The sequence below is a fragment of the Macaca mulatta genome, chromosome 17 (assembly GCF_049350105.2).
Source record: "Macaca mulatta isolate MMU2019108-1 chromosome 17, T2T-MMU8v2.0, whole genome shotgun sequence".
Classification (NCBI taxonomy): Eukaryota; Metazoa; Chordata; class Mammalia; order Primates; family Cercopithecidae; genus Macaca; species Macaca mulatta.
Genome location: NC_133422.1, coordinates 10,003,604 through 10,016,887, shown reverse-complemented (window position 1 = coordinate 10,016,887; position 13,284 = coordinate 10,003,604). Strand labels below are relative to the sequence as shown.

General features: G+C 49.5%; 1 protein-coding gene and 1 long non-coding RNA gene across 4 annotated transcripts in view; both read left to right on the top strand.

Moving 5' to 3' along the window:
- Positions 1 to 13,284, top strand: part of KATNAL1 (katanin catalytic subunit A1 like 1) — a 296,001-nt gene that overhangs the window by 148,775 nt on the left and 133,942 nt on the right. The window contains exon 10 of one of the 3 annotated variants that reach the window (XM_077973660.1): positions 7,423 to 8,548. The exons of the other annotated variants lie outside the window; for them this stretch is intronic. Within the exon in view, the coding sequence (XP_077829786.1) occupies positions 7,423 to 7,466 (44 nt within the window). The 3' untranslated portion in view covers positions 7,467 to 8,548. Of the gene's footprint in view, positions 1 to 7,422; positions 8,549 to 13,284 lie in introns of those variants that run through there. 3 annotated transcript variants of the gene reach the window in all.
- LOC144336232 (uncharacterized) lies at positions 30 to 7,239 on the top strand. Its single transcript, XR_013407849.1, has 2 exons — positions 30 to 2,214; positions 2,418 to 7,239. It is a non-coding gene; the product is annotated as an uncharacterized LOC144336232 (long non-coding RNA).

Genomic DNA, 13,284 nt, shown 5'->3' with positions numbered 1-13,284 from the left:
GCCGACCATCAGTCCCCACGCTCGGCTTGCTGTAGAACGTGTCCTCTCTCTAGGTTGTCATGACAATTTTCACTGAGAAGCTGTTTCTGGAGAGGTAGCAAAAAAAGAAACAGGGGAAAATGCTTATTAAAGTCAGGCCTACTGAGTCTGAGGATTTCAGTGGTGTCAATACATTCTCAGCGGCTTCTGAAGAAAAAGTGAAATTTCTGTCCTCTGCACCAGCTGGCTGCCAGGAACTTTGCTGTTATATAGAGGCAAGGCATGAAGTCCAGAATCCATTACATTATACTAATTATAGTAATAATGATAATAACAATTAAATGTGAGCCTTCAAAGGCAGGTCCCCTCTGGCAGAATCCATTAAGGAGAATGGGTGTAATTATTCAGGCAGTGGAGGCACAGTGCAATTTTGGGGGTGGTCAGTGTTATCCTGATAACAATCCCATTCTCTCCTCCTTCGTCACTGGCCATCTGGCCTTCCAGTGTCTTCTCCCCAGATCTCAACCATCTGTCCATCAGTGTCTCACTAATTATTGCAAACAATTCTGTGTAAAATGAGAAGAAAGTAAAGGTTATCGTTCCCATTTTACAGATTAGTCATTGTGTTCCTGAACAAACAGTGAGGAAACCCAGGGGAGGTGACCGCTAGGTGAATGTGTGTGACAGAAGAGCCAGACCCGGAGCTCTGCTTGGGCAAGCTGACGTGAAAATTACAACAGCTTACTGAGGTTCTTATCTTTCCTGATTTTTCTCTCTGCACTAAACAAATGCACATTCATTGTGGTGAATCTGAAATACATAGAAAAGCCTAAAAGAAAAATCACCCAAAATCCTAATGTCTGGGATTAAACCTAATACTGAGGAATACCTCGTCCACCCAAGCTTGGTGGCTGATGTGAGTCAGGTCAGGAAGGGTTGGGAGGTACAGTTCTGTCTTCACACCCCCCTCCTGGCAGGCTGCAGACCCCTGGAGCTGTATCCATGCCCATACAGCTCTAGAACCTCCACCTGTGTGGGGCTGTATGCCAAACACTGGAGCTTCTGGAGCTGCCTGGGCTTTGGCTCATTAGAACTCAGGGATGAAGTAGAAACTGTAGGTCGCTGCCAAAGAGCCTCCAATCTTTCCATTCATCCGTTGAACGTGCACGGAGGCATTGAGAGGATAGAGATGATGTTGCGAGGTTAGAGATAGAGACGTAAAGAAGCTGTAGTCCTTATCCTTAAGCAGCTTGCAGACTAACTTGAGAAACAGATGCTTGAATGAACTAGTAAAACTGTGCTCAGCAATGCACTTCATTTTACAGATGAGCAGATGGAGGCAGAAATGCAACATGGTTGTTAGGGTCTGAGTGTAGCAAGTCCCCATTTCAAGATCAAATTTCAGGTGATAGACAACCTCCAAGATAGCCCCCAATGACCCTTGATTTTGGCACCTCATATGGTCTCTTCCCACACTGCATCAGGGTTGGTCTGTGAGGCCAGCTGATGTGGCAGAGCTGATGATATGTGACTTCCAAGGCTGGGCAGCAAAGGCATTGAGGCTTCCACCTTGTTTTCTGGATCACTTGTTCAGAGGGAAGTCAGCCAAAATATTCTGTGAATTCTCAAATAGCCCTGTGCAGAAGCTGATATTGAGAGCATGGAGGCTTCCTGCTAAAGGCCAGCATCAGCTTGTCAGCCACACAGGTGAGGCTGGGAGAGGATCCTCAGTCCTGATCAAGCCTTCAGATGAGATCACAGCCCTGGCTGACATCTGACTGCAACTTTGTGAGAGACCCTGAGCCAGAGCCCCCAGGCCAGCCACTCCTGAATTTCTGGTCCACAGAAACTGCAAGAGATGTAAATAAATTATTATTGCTGTTTTTAAGCCACTAAGTTTTAGGATGATTTGTTATGTAGTACTCGACAATAAATACAGTATCTCTAGTTTCTCTCCTGGGAAGAAATCTATTAGCTCCCACATACACAGTGTTCATTTTATGCCATATACCAGGCTAAGGGATTTGCATTCGTAATCTGGTTTAATCCTCACAACAGTAAGGCGGTAGTGCCTACGGGGTGAGTATCAGTCTTATTTCCATCTGACAGATGAGGGTGTTAGGACATAGAGAGGGGAAGGAGTTTGCTCAAGGTCAGGCAGCTATAAACTGACAGTGCCTGCATTTGAACTCAGTGCTGCCTGACCCCAAAAGCCCAAGCTTTTAAGCACAACAGGTCTTTTTTTTTTTTTTTTTTTTTTTTTTTTTTTTTTTTTGTCACCCGGGCTGGTTTTTTGTATTTTTTTTTTAATGGAGACGGGGTTTCACCATGTTAGCCAGGATGGTCTCGATCTCCTGACTTCGTGATCCGACCGTCTCAGCCTCCCAAAGTGCTGGGATTACAGGCTTGAGCCACCGCGCCCGGCCCAAGCACAACAGGTCTTATGTTTTCTTGTAAATGCTCAACCTAGGGAATATTTGTTGATGTTATGTGCCACACACACTGCCAGAGCCTGGGATACGCACCTGCCCCATGGTGCTGAGGTTGGGCTCTGACAACATCATCGTAGCTGGTGGCTTCTCATTGAAGGCTTCAGGCCCCCTTCCTCATATCAGACCCTGCCTCCTTTCTGCAGATTCCAGGCTGCTGACTCCTTGGGTCTCCTTCCCCCACCGCTCCCTGCTGGCAGCAAAGAGACACAAGGTCTCAGATGTCCCCAAAGACACACCCACAGGCCCTGTCTGTGGGAAGAGTTTTCTTGATCGCTGCCGGAGAACATGCTGGGAAAATGAAAATAAACAACAGTGGAGAAGTTGCAAAGGTCACAGAAGCCCATAATGTTTCTGGAGTCCTGGTCCTTCACACAACATTTGTTACAAACCTGCCTTGTGCCAGGCACTGTTCTGGGCAGGCGGGGCAGATCGGCCAAGAAAGCAGATAGTGGTCGCACCTTGAGGGAGTTTAAGTGGAGAGAGAGGGTAGACAGTCAACGGTCAACTAAATTGCACAGTCTGCTCGGGGGAGAGTGCTGCAGAGGACAGGAGGGCGAGCAGAATGAAAGTGGCTGCGTGTGCTGGTGAGGTGGGACAGGCTGGGTATTGATCAGGGGGCTCACAAAGAGGGCGAAGGGGTTGGCAGAGTGACTGACTGTCCCTGCTTGCCCAGGACTGAGGGGTTATGGGAGTTTTGGTGCTAAAACCTAGAAAATCCTGGGCCGAGACAAAGCAACCACCCTAGAAGCTGGTCAAGCAGATACTGGGGAAGATTGCTCAAGGAAACAGCTAGATCAGCCAGGGGTGATTTTGACCCTGGGGAACATTTGGCAATATCTGGAGACATTTTTGGTTGCAAACCTGGGTGAGGGTTGGGGGTGCTACTGGCATCTGGCGGGCAGAGGCCAGAGATGCTGCTAAACTTCCTACGGTACACAGGACAGCCTTCTCCAGCGAAGAATTCATTATTTGACCCCAAATATCCAAGTTGACATATCTTGAGCTAGATTCTTGGTCTTTCATTCCTGATTCACTTCTGAAATTTCATTTGCCTTTTGCTTTCCCTTTCTTCTCGTGGGGGAGGAATATTTCTCTGGTCACACCTGAAGATAAAGGCCTTACTCCTCTCCCAATACCTCAGCACAGGGATGTGAAATGCAAACCCAGACAGCAGGGCCCTGCCTACTGGGTGCTGTCCCCATCTCCCTGTGCCTCCAGCCCAGTCATTGCCAGTTCATCTTTCCAGAGAAAATCCTGCAGGTGCCTTCAGTGTCTGACCACTCAGCAGCCCCTCCAATCTCTCCAGGAGGCTACAGGCACAAGCTGGATTCTCCCATGCAATAGGCCTATGTAGTCTGCATTGGATGGCAGCTCTTCAGCAGAAAGTTCTGGGATGGTCTACGGACTCCAGCTTAGGTGACCAGGCTCTGTGAAAGAGAGGGTATATTGTATTGACCCTTCGTGCCACACTGGGAATCGGAAGTCAAGATATTGTCCTAGTCTCTAGGACTAGAAAATAATTGAGGCCAAGACTTCCTGGCATCAGGCATTTGGAAATACTCCAGGATCCCATGACTGACACTTGACACCATTCCTTCTGCCTCTGACCAAGCCCCGTGCTGCTGGCAGACAAGGGAAGCTGACAGTTAAGATGTCCTAAGCCACTGGCAGCCTAAGTCCTTTGCCTCATGACCAATCTGTGAGGCAGAAGCTGGGTTTCGTAGAGCCCCAGTTTCCCTGGAATATTCTCAGATCAAGAGGGATTAGAATGTATTCAGTTTGCAGATTTTGTATTCTCTGAGGTCTTTATATACGTTCAGTGAGATATTTTAAACATTTGTCAATGAAACCCAAGTTTTTGCCAAGCCTCTACTGTGGGCTGGGCATGAGTATCATTAATAGACTGGAGCGGCCCCTCCCATGCCCTGCTGCACGATGCTCTGTCAGAGGCTTCTCCTCAGGCATATGAGGCTCAGGGATGCTCATCCCCGCCTGACCTACTCGGTGGCCGACTTGTCATCCCAGATCCTGATCTTGCTTTCCCTGCCTGAGCATGCAGTGCTTCCTGAGGTCCCCCTATTCTTCCCCATTTATGTGTCATCAGGGCTGAGCACAGCCCCTGGCACATAGTAGATGCTCAATAAATATAGGTTGGTTGATTGAGGTACAGAGCCTCTCCTTAGCTCTATACCAAGAGCCAACCTGGATGGGCACAGGACGTAGCTCTTCACTGGGACCTAAGGGATGGAGGACTGTTGGATTCGATCTATTTTGTACAAATCTGGCTTCCCAGAATGTGAAACATGAGACTGGCTCCCTGGCTCACCACCCACCTGCCTCTTCCCATTGCCAGGCTGAGAATCACCACTGGTGACAAATGCTGGACAGCCTGGCTGACAAGTGGTCCTGCGTGAGCAAGGCACTGGCAGCTCTGAGTGCCAGGCTTTTGCTTCCTGTGCGTTTGGGGCTGCGCATTTGGAGAGGATCCACCACTTAACAGAGGGGAGCTGCTGGAGTGACAAGCAGCATCCTCACGCCAGGAGAGCTTCCTGCCCAGAACGTATGGTGCGTGTCCAAGGGCTCTCAAGGTACCCGAAGCCGTGCCAGTTTGCAATAATTAAGCAGTAAGACCCAAGTGAATGGGTTTGCTGTGGCTGCGTGACAGCCAGATGCCTGGGGTGTGAACTGAGGCCCAGCACGTGGCTCTCCGCCTCGCACTGAAAACTGTCTTGTTGAGACTATAAAATCGTCGGTGACGAATGGAAGGAGTGATCATGCTGGTGATTTGGTGCTAACGTGGCAGCTCACTCCAAGGACTTGCACACATCGTCTCCTTCACCCTGGCAGCATCTCAGGAAGGCAGGAACTTGGCCTGACTTCTGCCTTCCACTGTCCAGATGGACACCCGCCACCTGGGGCCTGGGCCTAAGTCAAGTGCTTCTGCACAGGTGGACTTAATGTTCCTGATCCCCAGCCCAAAGCCCCATCTTTGCCCCATGCTTTTCAGGGCTATGAGTACCAGGCCCTGGGTGAGTCCTTCTCAGACATCATCTATGTCAAGTCTCATAGCAGCTCTACTATGTAGGATTCTATTATCCCCATTCCACAGGTGACAAAACTGAGGCTCAGAAGTGTCAAATTATTTCCCCAGGCCACAGAGCCAGTCAGTGCCGAGGAGGGAGTGCAGCCCAGCTCTGCTGGTCTCCAAAGCTTGTGCTCTCAACTACCACAATTTCCTGCCTTTTTTAAACAAACAAAAGTGGGCGTTATAACTGGGTGTTGTATTTCCTGTAACAAAATACCCAAACTATAACTGGGTGGCTTAAAACAACAGAAATGTATTATCTCACAGTTCTGGGGCTGAAAGTCCCAAATCAAGGGATTTGCAGGGCTGTGCTCTTTGAGGGCTCTGGGGAAGAATCTGTTTGCTGCCCCTCTCTTGGCTGCTAGAGTTTCTGGCAATCCCTGGGGTTTCTTGGCTCGAGGCTGGGCAACCCCAACCCTCCATCTTCACAAGGCATTTTTGTGTGTGTGTCTTCACAAGGCCATCTTCTTATCAGGACACAAGTTACGCTGGAGTAAAAGCCCACCCTACTCCAGTATGACCATATTTTAATTTAACTCATTATATCTGCAATGACCCTGTTTCCAAAGAAGGTCACATTCAGAGGTAGCGGGGATTAGGACTTCAACATATCCATTTTGGGAGGCACAGTGTACTCTCTAACAGATGTAGTAATAGTTTAAAATCAAGATGGAGCATAAAACAAAGGGGAAATAACTTTGACTTACAGCTGGATGGATGTCACACAACCCCTAAGGGAAAGGCATGAGAGGTGGTTTCTTCCCTGGACTTTGCAAACACAACCGCCAGCCCAAGGCTCCCCAGGGCCCTCTAGGGGAGTCCTATCCAGAGCCAGGCCCTGGAAAGACTTCCTCAAGTGCCTCAAACCTCCCAGTTCTGCAACATCTGCTTGGCTTAAATTTGATGTATTGGCCATTAGCCGCCTCTCCAATGACCCCCTCCCCATGCCACCCCCTAAAAATAACCCAAAACAAAGCAGCAACCTTATGATGACCAGGATGGCTGTATAAGCGAGTTTGAAGAGAAGAAAGGGGTGACACACGGAGATTTCTCAGGAGCAGAAGGGAGGCAGAGACAGTGTGACTTGTTGTTGGTGATACAAATTCATCTTATTAAGGAGTAATGAACGGTTTTGCTTGGCAATTAATCACCAAAGCCTTCTCCTTGGAGTAAGAAGAAATGGAAAATGCCAGAATAAAGGTGTGCTGGAGAGGCTGTGATGGCAGCTGTAGCAGAGGCTCTTGATGGGGGCTGCACACTGAAATCATGTCGGGGGGATTTTTAAAAGACCCATGTTCAGCTACGCCCCAGACCGATGACAGCAGAATTTCTGGGGTGGGACTCAGGTATCGGTACTTTTCTAAAGCTCCCTAGGTGATGCCAGTGTGAGGCCCGGGTTGAGAACCACTGAGCTAGAGGATCTCACCCAGCCCCTTGACCTTCTCCACCGCAAGGCAGGGACAGGCGGTAAGAGCAGCCCATCTGCCCATCACCCTGCCGAGCCTTCCATGTATTTCCTGCTCAGCTGGCATCAGCCAAGTGGGCACTTCTTTCTGGCGTCTTTCATTTCTTAGCCCTGTTTCCTCTGGTGTTGGTGTGAAATGAGAGATTCTGGAAACTTTGGTGAGGTCATTTTGAGTGTCTCTTCTATACAGAAAGACCCATACCAACTGTAAAAACAAATTGTTTTTTTGAGACAGGGTCTTGCTCTGTTGCCCAGGCTGGAGTGCAGTGGCACGATCATAGCTCACTGCAACCTCAACCTTCTAGGCTCAGGTGATTCCCCCCATGTCAGCCTCCTGAGTAGGTGGGACTACAGGCTTGTGCCACCATGCCCAGCTAATTTTTTTTTTTTTTTTTTTGTAGACATGGAGTCTTGCTGTGTTGTAAGGCAGCTCTTGAACTCCTGAGCTCAAGTGATCGTCCTGCCTTGGCCTCCCAAAGTGTTGGGGTTGCAGGCATGAGCCACCACGTCCAGCCTAAAAACAGATTTTTATTGCGAATTGGTGCAGCAGCCTTTCCTGAGCCTTAAAGCATTCCAGTTCCCAGAGGGTAGGCGATCGGCATGATGTGAGACACAGTGAAGCCCAGGTGTGGGTGAGTGTCTGTTTCATTCGTTACTTGGTAACATACACAGTTGAAAACTTGATGGTTTCTGTTCATATCAAAATGTCCTTGGGTCAAAACAAGAGTAAAGCGAGTGTGTCAGAATGTCTCTGGTAACAAAATGACTGTGTCAAATTGACGAGAATCCTCTTGAGAGAGGCCTAGGGGACAACTGGAGGCCTGAGTCGGAAACAGGCTCTCTGAGGCAGCTGCTGAAATCCATGGCCTTCTGCTGCTGCATAGACCAAGCTCATTCCCTGCGATCTACCTGTTCACGCTTGAGTCTCTACCCACCATGAGATAAACTGCACAGTGGATGCTGATCGGGAGGATGTTTTGAGAGCTGGGTCCATGCCAACAACCTCCAGAGTAAACTGAAGGCAGCCAGCTGGGTGGGCACAAGCCTTCGTAAACCAGATCAGCTGTGGCTGCAACAGAGCCTCTAGGGGTCATGAGCAGCCTCATTCATACCAAGGAAAACCTCGGGCCACATGTGGGCAGAGGTTCTCCCCAGACGCCCAGCAACCCATGTAATGACACATACTTTTTGTCATTTGTAACTTTGCTTTATTTTCCTGAAATAGATTTTTTAAAAAATTCTTATATTACTCTAACATTAATATAAAGAAAAACTAAAGGGAAAGTAATTGATAATAATATATTCCACTTAAAAAAATATAAATGCTCAGGCATGTCTAACCAGACAGCCTAACAAGGGGCTCAGAAGCTTGGACATGCCTGTAAAGTCGCTATGAGCGGGACCACAAATGCAGACTGAACTTTTCCAATCCCAAGTCGGATGCCGTGAGCGGAGCCGCTGTTGACATGTATTTCTGAAATTGTGAACAGCTCTTGGGAGGGTTCTGAAATAAACTTGGTAGTTGCACTTCTGAAAATTTCAGTTTATATTTAAACAGTTCAAAAATGCTTCATGTTTTTATGTAAAATGCAGTTTGTTTCTAAGCTTAGATGATTGTAAACATCAATATCCAGGGACTCGAGAAAACTCTTCATCGTGTGGATGATCCCTCACATTTCAGGATGCCTAGTGTCCCTGGTGACATTCCTGCAAGCGTTGTGGCTTCTAGAAATGTTCCCTTCCCCAAATGGTAGTTCTCTCCCCGCTGAGAATCAACTTACATGGATAGTGAGTCTCTGCTTCCTACACCTCAGTCTGGCGAAGGGCTTGGTGCTCGACCTTCATTTCACCGTCTTTCCTTCTTCCTCGTCTTCATTTTCGCAGAGGGCACCAGCAGCTCTCTGGCTTTCTTGGGGGTGGTCAGCTCTTCACTCGTGGTGGTCTCCTCGCTTCCCTTCCCTGCTGCAGTGGAGAAGGCTACTTTCCCTTCCAATGACCACTGATTTTTATTTGATTACCAGAAGATAGCAGACCTTGTCTTGAAAATCTTGGAGCAGTTCCCCAATGCTGGGCTAGACAGCTTGTGAGTGGCACTCCCAGATGTCACAACCAACAATCTCCTGAACACCTTCTCCTTCCAGCTCAGCAATTACTATTAGTTCTACTATCCTTAGGTCTAGCAGTGTAGAAGTGTTCTTCCCCTAATTTCTCTGAGATAGACTAAATAATGGGCATGAAATTTCTGGGTGTATTCGTATGACCTGGAAAGTGTGCATGAATTTCAGATTCTCAGGGCTTGGCCCCAGAGATGTGAATCCAGTGAGTGTAGGAGCCTGCATTTTTAACAAGCAGCTCCAGCCTGCAGTTTATGAGACACTCTCTGGTTCTGGGGATGGGTGTGGAGGCGATAAGGGTCTTCATCAAAATAGACTGGGAGGGGCCCACTCTGGTAATTAGGGACTCCAAAGTGGGTATCCACTTAGGGTCTTGCACCTTGTCTGGGACACTAATGCACATGTACATGGCGTGGGGGGTGGTGGAGGCCTGTGGCACAGACTTCTATGCATTCTCCCCTCCTTTTAGAACTTACCTCAGTTTTTTGCTGGGCACAACACAGTCCACCTGGATTAAAGACTACATTGTCCAGACTCCCTTTCAGCTAGGCATGGCCATGTGACAGAATTGTGGCCAATAGAATGTAAGCAGAACTGGTGGCTACAACTTCCAGGAAGTGGAAATTCAAGAAGAGGGGCTGTGCCCTTTTGTTTCCTTTCTCTTTCCTGCTTGCAGGAATAGGGCGTAGACACCCTAGGAGACCTCGGGAACAGAAGACACAGCAGAGCTGCTGAAGGGGAGCAGCCTGGGTCCCTGGCTCTGTGGTCTCCATAACTGCCTGGGACGGACTGACCAACTCCAGCCTGTGAGGGAATATTAGAGAGACACAGACTTCCATCTTGTTTAAGCCGCTGCTATTTTGTTTTGATTTTTTCAGTGACTCATAGTTGAAGCCAGAGTTTCCTAATACAGAGTCTCAGTTGAAAATGAACTAGTGCTAGTCCGAGGATTTAGCTGTCAGGAGAGCTGCCCAAAGGATCTGAAGTTCCTTCTGGGCAGCTGCTTCCCTTAAAGGAAGAACACAGTCTCTCCCCAGCCTGCATCCCAAAGGAAGAGTGTCTGTGGCTATCAGTTCCCTGGCCACATTTCTCCTCTGTCCCTGCCTCTCCCACGGTTCACACACCCTAAGGCCGAGTCTGGGGTCGGGTGGCTGGGGGTGATGGTGGAGATACAGGTAAGCAGACCAGGCAGAAGAAAGGGGAGGACTGTCAGGTGCTTCTGGCATCGGCTCAGGATCTGGAGACTTTGATGCGTCAGTGGGGCCCAAGCTTCCTGTGCTAATGGGGTGCCCTTCCCAGATCCAAGGAGGGCCCCAGTGCCCCTGACACTCGCTTGGAGTAGCCTCAGGACAGCAGCCACTGCCTGCCGGGAGCGCACAGCCTCAGGAGCAGCAGCAACAGCAGGAGCACAGGAGCGGGAGGAGTCCCAGCGGGCAGCTTGGAGTGCTCCTGAGGGCACCTCACACATCCTTAGAGACCCTGAGAAGTAAGCCAGGGAGGCCGTTCCAGGCCCTGCAAAACATCAGATGGAGCCGGGGCAGGAGGGACACCCAACCTCAGAGACGTGGCCTGGGGAATGCAGGCCCCTTGAGAAGCCTTGCCGGGTCCGTGTACAAGCCAGTCTGCCAGGCCACATGTGGACGCCCCCTGCGGAGGATGCGCCCCCACACAAGCTCTGCTCCAGCCGCCTTGCCGCGTCCACTGCACACTTCCTGGGCCGCTGTCTGGTCCGAAGGATGTGTCTGTTTATAAGAGGCTCTGCTTGCCCTGGAGGTTCAGAGCATCCTTTTCCTTTTCCCTCTGCGTGTGTGCACACCTCCAGCAGAAGCAGAGAAAAGGGCTTAATGACTCATGGAGACACATGTTTGGCAGCTTCTTCTGTTTCCTTTCATGTGCTGAACAAGACACCCATGGGAAATGGCCCCATGGTTTTTGAATGGAGGCCCTATAAAATCCCAACATCTGATATTCCTGATCTAGGGACTTGCAAGAATCCTGAAGCTGAATTCCAGAGCAGGTTTCAAAGGAAGCCTGCAGGAAGAGGCAACTGTGATGGGGCTTGGCAAGCAGGCTGGACTGGTAGCACTTTTGTGGCTCTCTGTCAAGGGTGGTGGGGTTGGATGATGCCCTCTGGGACAGAGTTGAGGGTTGGAGCATTCTCTGAATATTTCAGGAAATCACCGACTGGGACCTCATGGCTCTTTGGCTGTGTGTTTTCTTTCAGCTTAACCTGTGTCTGGGCTGATGGAAAACTCGTGGACTCCCCAGCAGAACACTCAGCTGGGGTTTCAGACCACATGCAGCTGTTTTCATGGTTAGAAAAAAGGGATCTGGGGCTGGGTATTGGTAGCTCATGCTTGTAATCTCAGCGCTTTGGGAGGCTGAGGCAGGAGGATCACTTGAGGCTGGAAGTTCAAGATCAGCCTGGGCAACATAGTGAGACCCTGTCTCTATAAAAAATTTTTAAAGATTAGCTGGGCATGGTAGTGTGCACCTGTAGTCCTAGCTACTTGGGAGACTGAGGCAGGAGGATTGCTTGAGCCCAGGAGGTTGAGGCTGCTGTGAGCTATGATTGAGCCACTGCACTCCAGCCTGGGTGACAGAGCAACACCCTGTCTCTAAAAAAAGAAAAAACAAATGCATAGCTGGTACCATCATCCTGAACCTTTCCCATCATATGTAGAGATCTCCTGGCAGCCCCTCGTGAGAGCTGCTCTTTCTTCTCTCAGAACTGTCTTTTCTGGACTAAACTGTCCGGGAGCTGCTTCCAGGTTGCCTGGGATACCAAATGGCTTAATAACCCTGATGAGGCTGAGAAAGTATAAAACGATGATCAAAAGGAGCATCTGCCCTCGAGATGTCCTCTGAGCTTGGCAGAAGATTTCATGTTTGAGCAAATGAATCATCCGACCTGCGAGCCACCCTCTAAAAGCTAGAGTGTGGAAGAAATCAGGCCAGGTCGGAGAAATCAGACTGTGGGCAAATGGGGATGCTAATAAAAAGAGGAAACGTGACATTCCACTGTAACTGTGCTCTTATTCATAAATCCAAGTGTCTCCAGAACCGTCAGGTATTTGGGACACACTGACCCCTCCTTTCCCTTCCCCCCACACATGTTTGGTAATTTATCTACACACCTGACTATGCAGACCAAAGGAAAAGGCCATCTCAGTCTAGCAATGACAAGGTGCACAGCATCTTACTCGGGCAAAACAGCTTCCCTCTCTGGTTCTCAGTCTCTTCAGGTGAAAATGAGGGGATCTGACTGGCTGTTCTGTGGATTTCCTTTCAGTTCTCAATGCTTTATGACTCCAAGATTTTTTTCAGATCAATTTCTTGAGACAATCAAATATTGACTAAGGCAGGTGCAATGATAAGCACTGGAGATAACACGGTGAATACAATGGTATCCCAGCTTCAGAGCCCAGCGGGAAACACAGGTGCAGAAGTCGATTCTTAGAACCCAGTGAGGCGAAGGAGACCAGAGTGACATGCAAGTTGCTTATGGGCGCACAGAAGAGGGTGTTCTGCTGAGTGTTCAGGGCAGGGCGTGGGTGCCGCGTCTGCAGGGTGGGTAGCAGGCTAGGAAGCCTACAGGTGGTCATGAGCTCCGACAGGAGAAGGGAAGTGGGGGTCTGCACATTGTTCATTATGAAGGAGGAACGAGGACATTTCAGGACCTGAGGCTGAGTGGTGAGGGACCTTGTGGCATGATCAGATTTGTATTCTCAGGTCATCATGTGGGCAGCGTGGAGGCTGTTTTGGAGAAAGCAAGACGGAGAGCTTGGAGACCAGATAGCAAATTGTTACTGTAATCCGTGTGGAAGCAAGTAACAGCCTGTGCTAAGGAGGTGATGTGGAAGGAGGTGTGGGAGGAGGATGCAGCTGTGGGAGGAGGTGGGGTCCACAGGGCTTCTGTGGTTGATGGGATCTGGTGAGCAGGTGAAGTGCAGGAGTCAGGGTGAGGCCTGGAGTTTAGGTGACCAGCTGGACAGCGTAGCCATTGGCCTGGAGAAGGAAGAGAGAGGAAGAGCAGGTTCCGGTATTGGGGTGGGTGGCTTGCCTGTGCATATGGGGTCTGCTGTGATGAGGGTGACTGGAGGGTGCCCAGGTAAATGGATGTGTCCAACAGAGAGCTCAGGACATGGG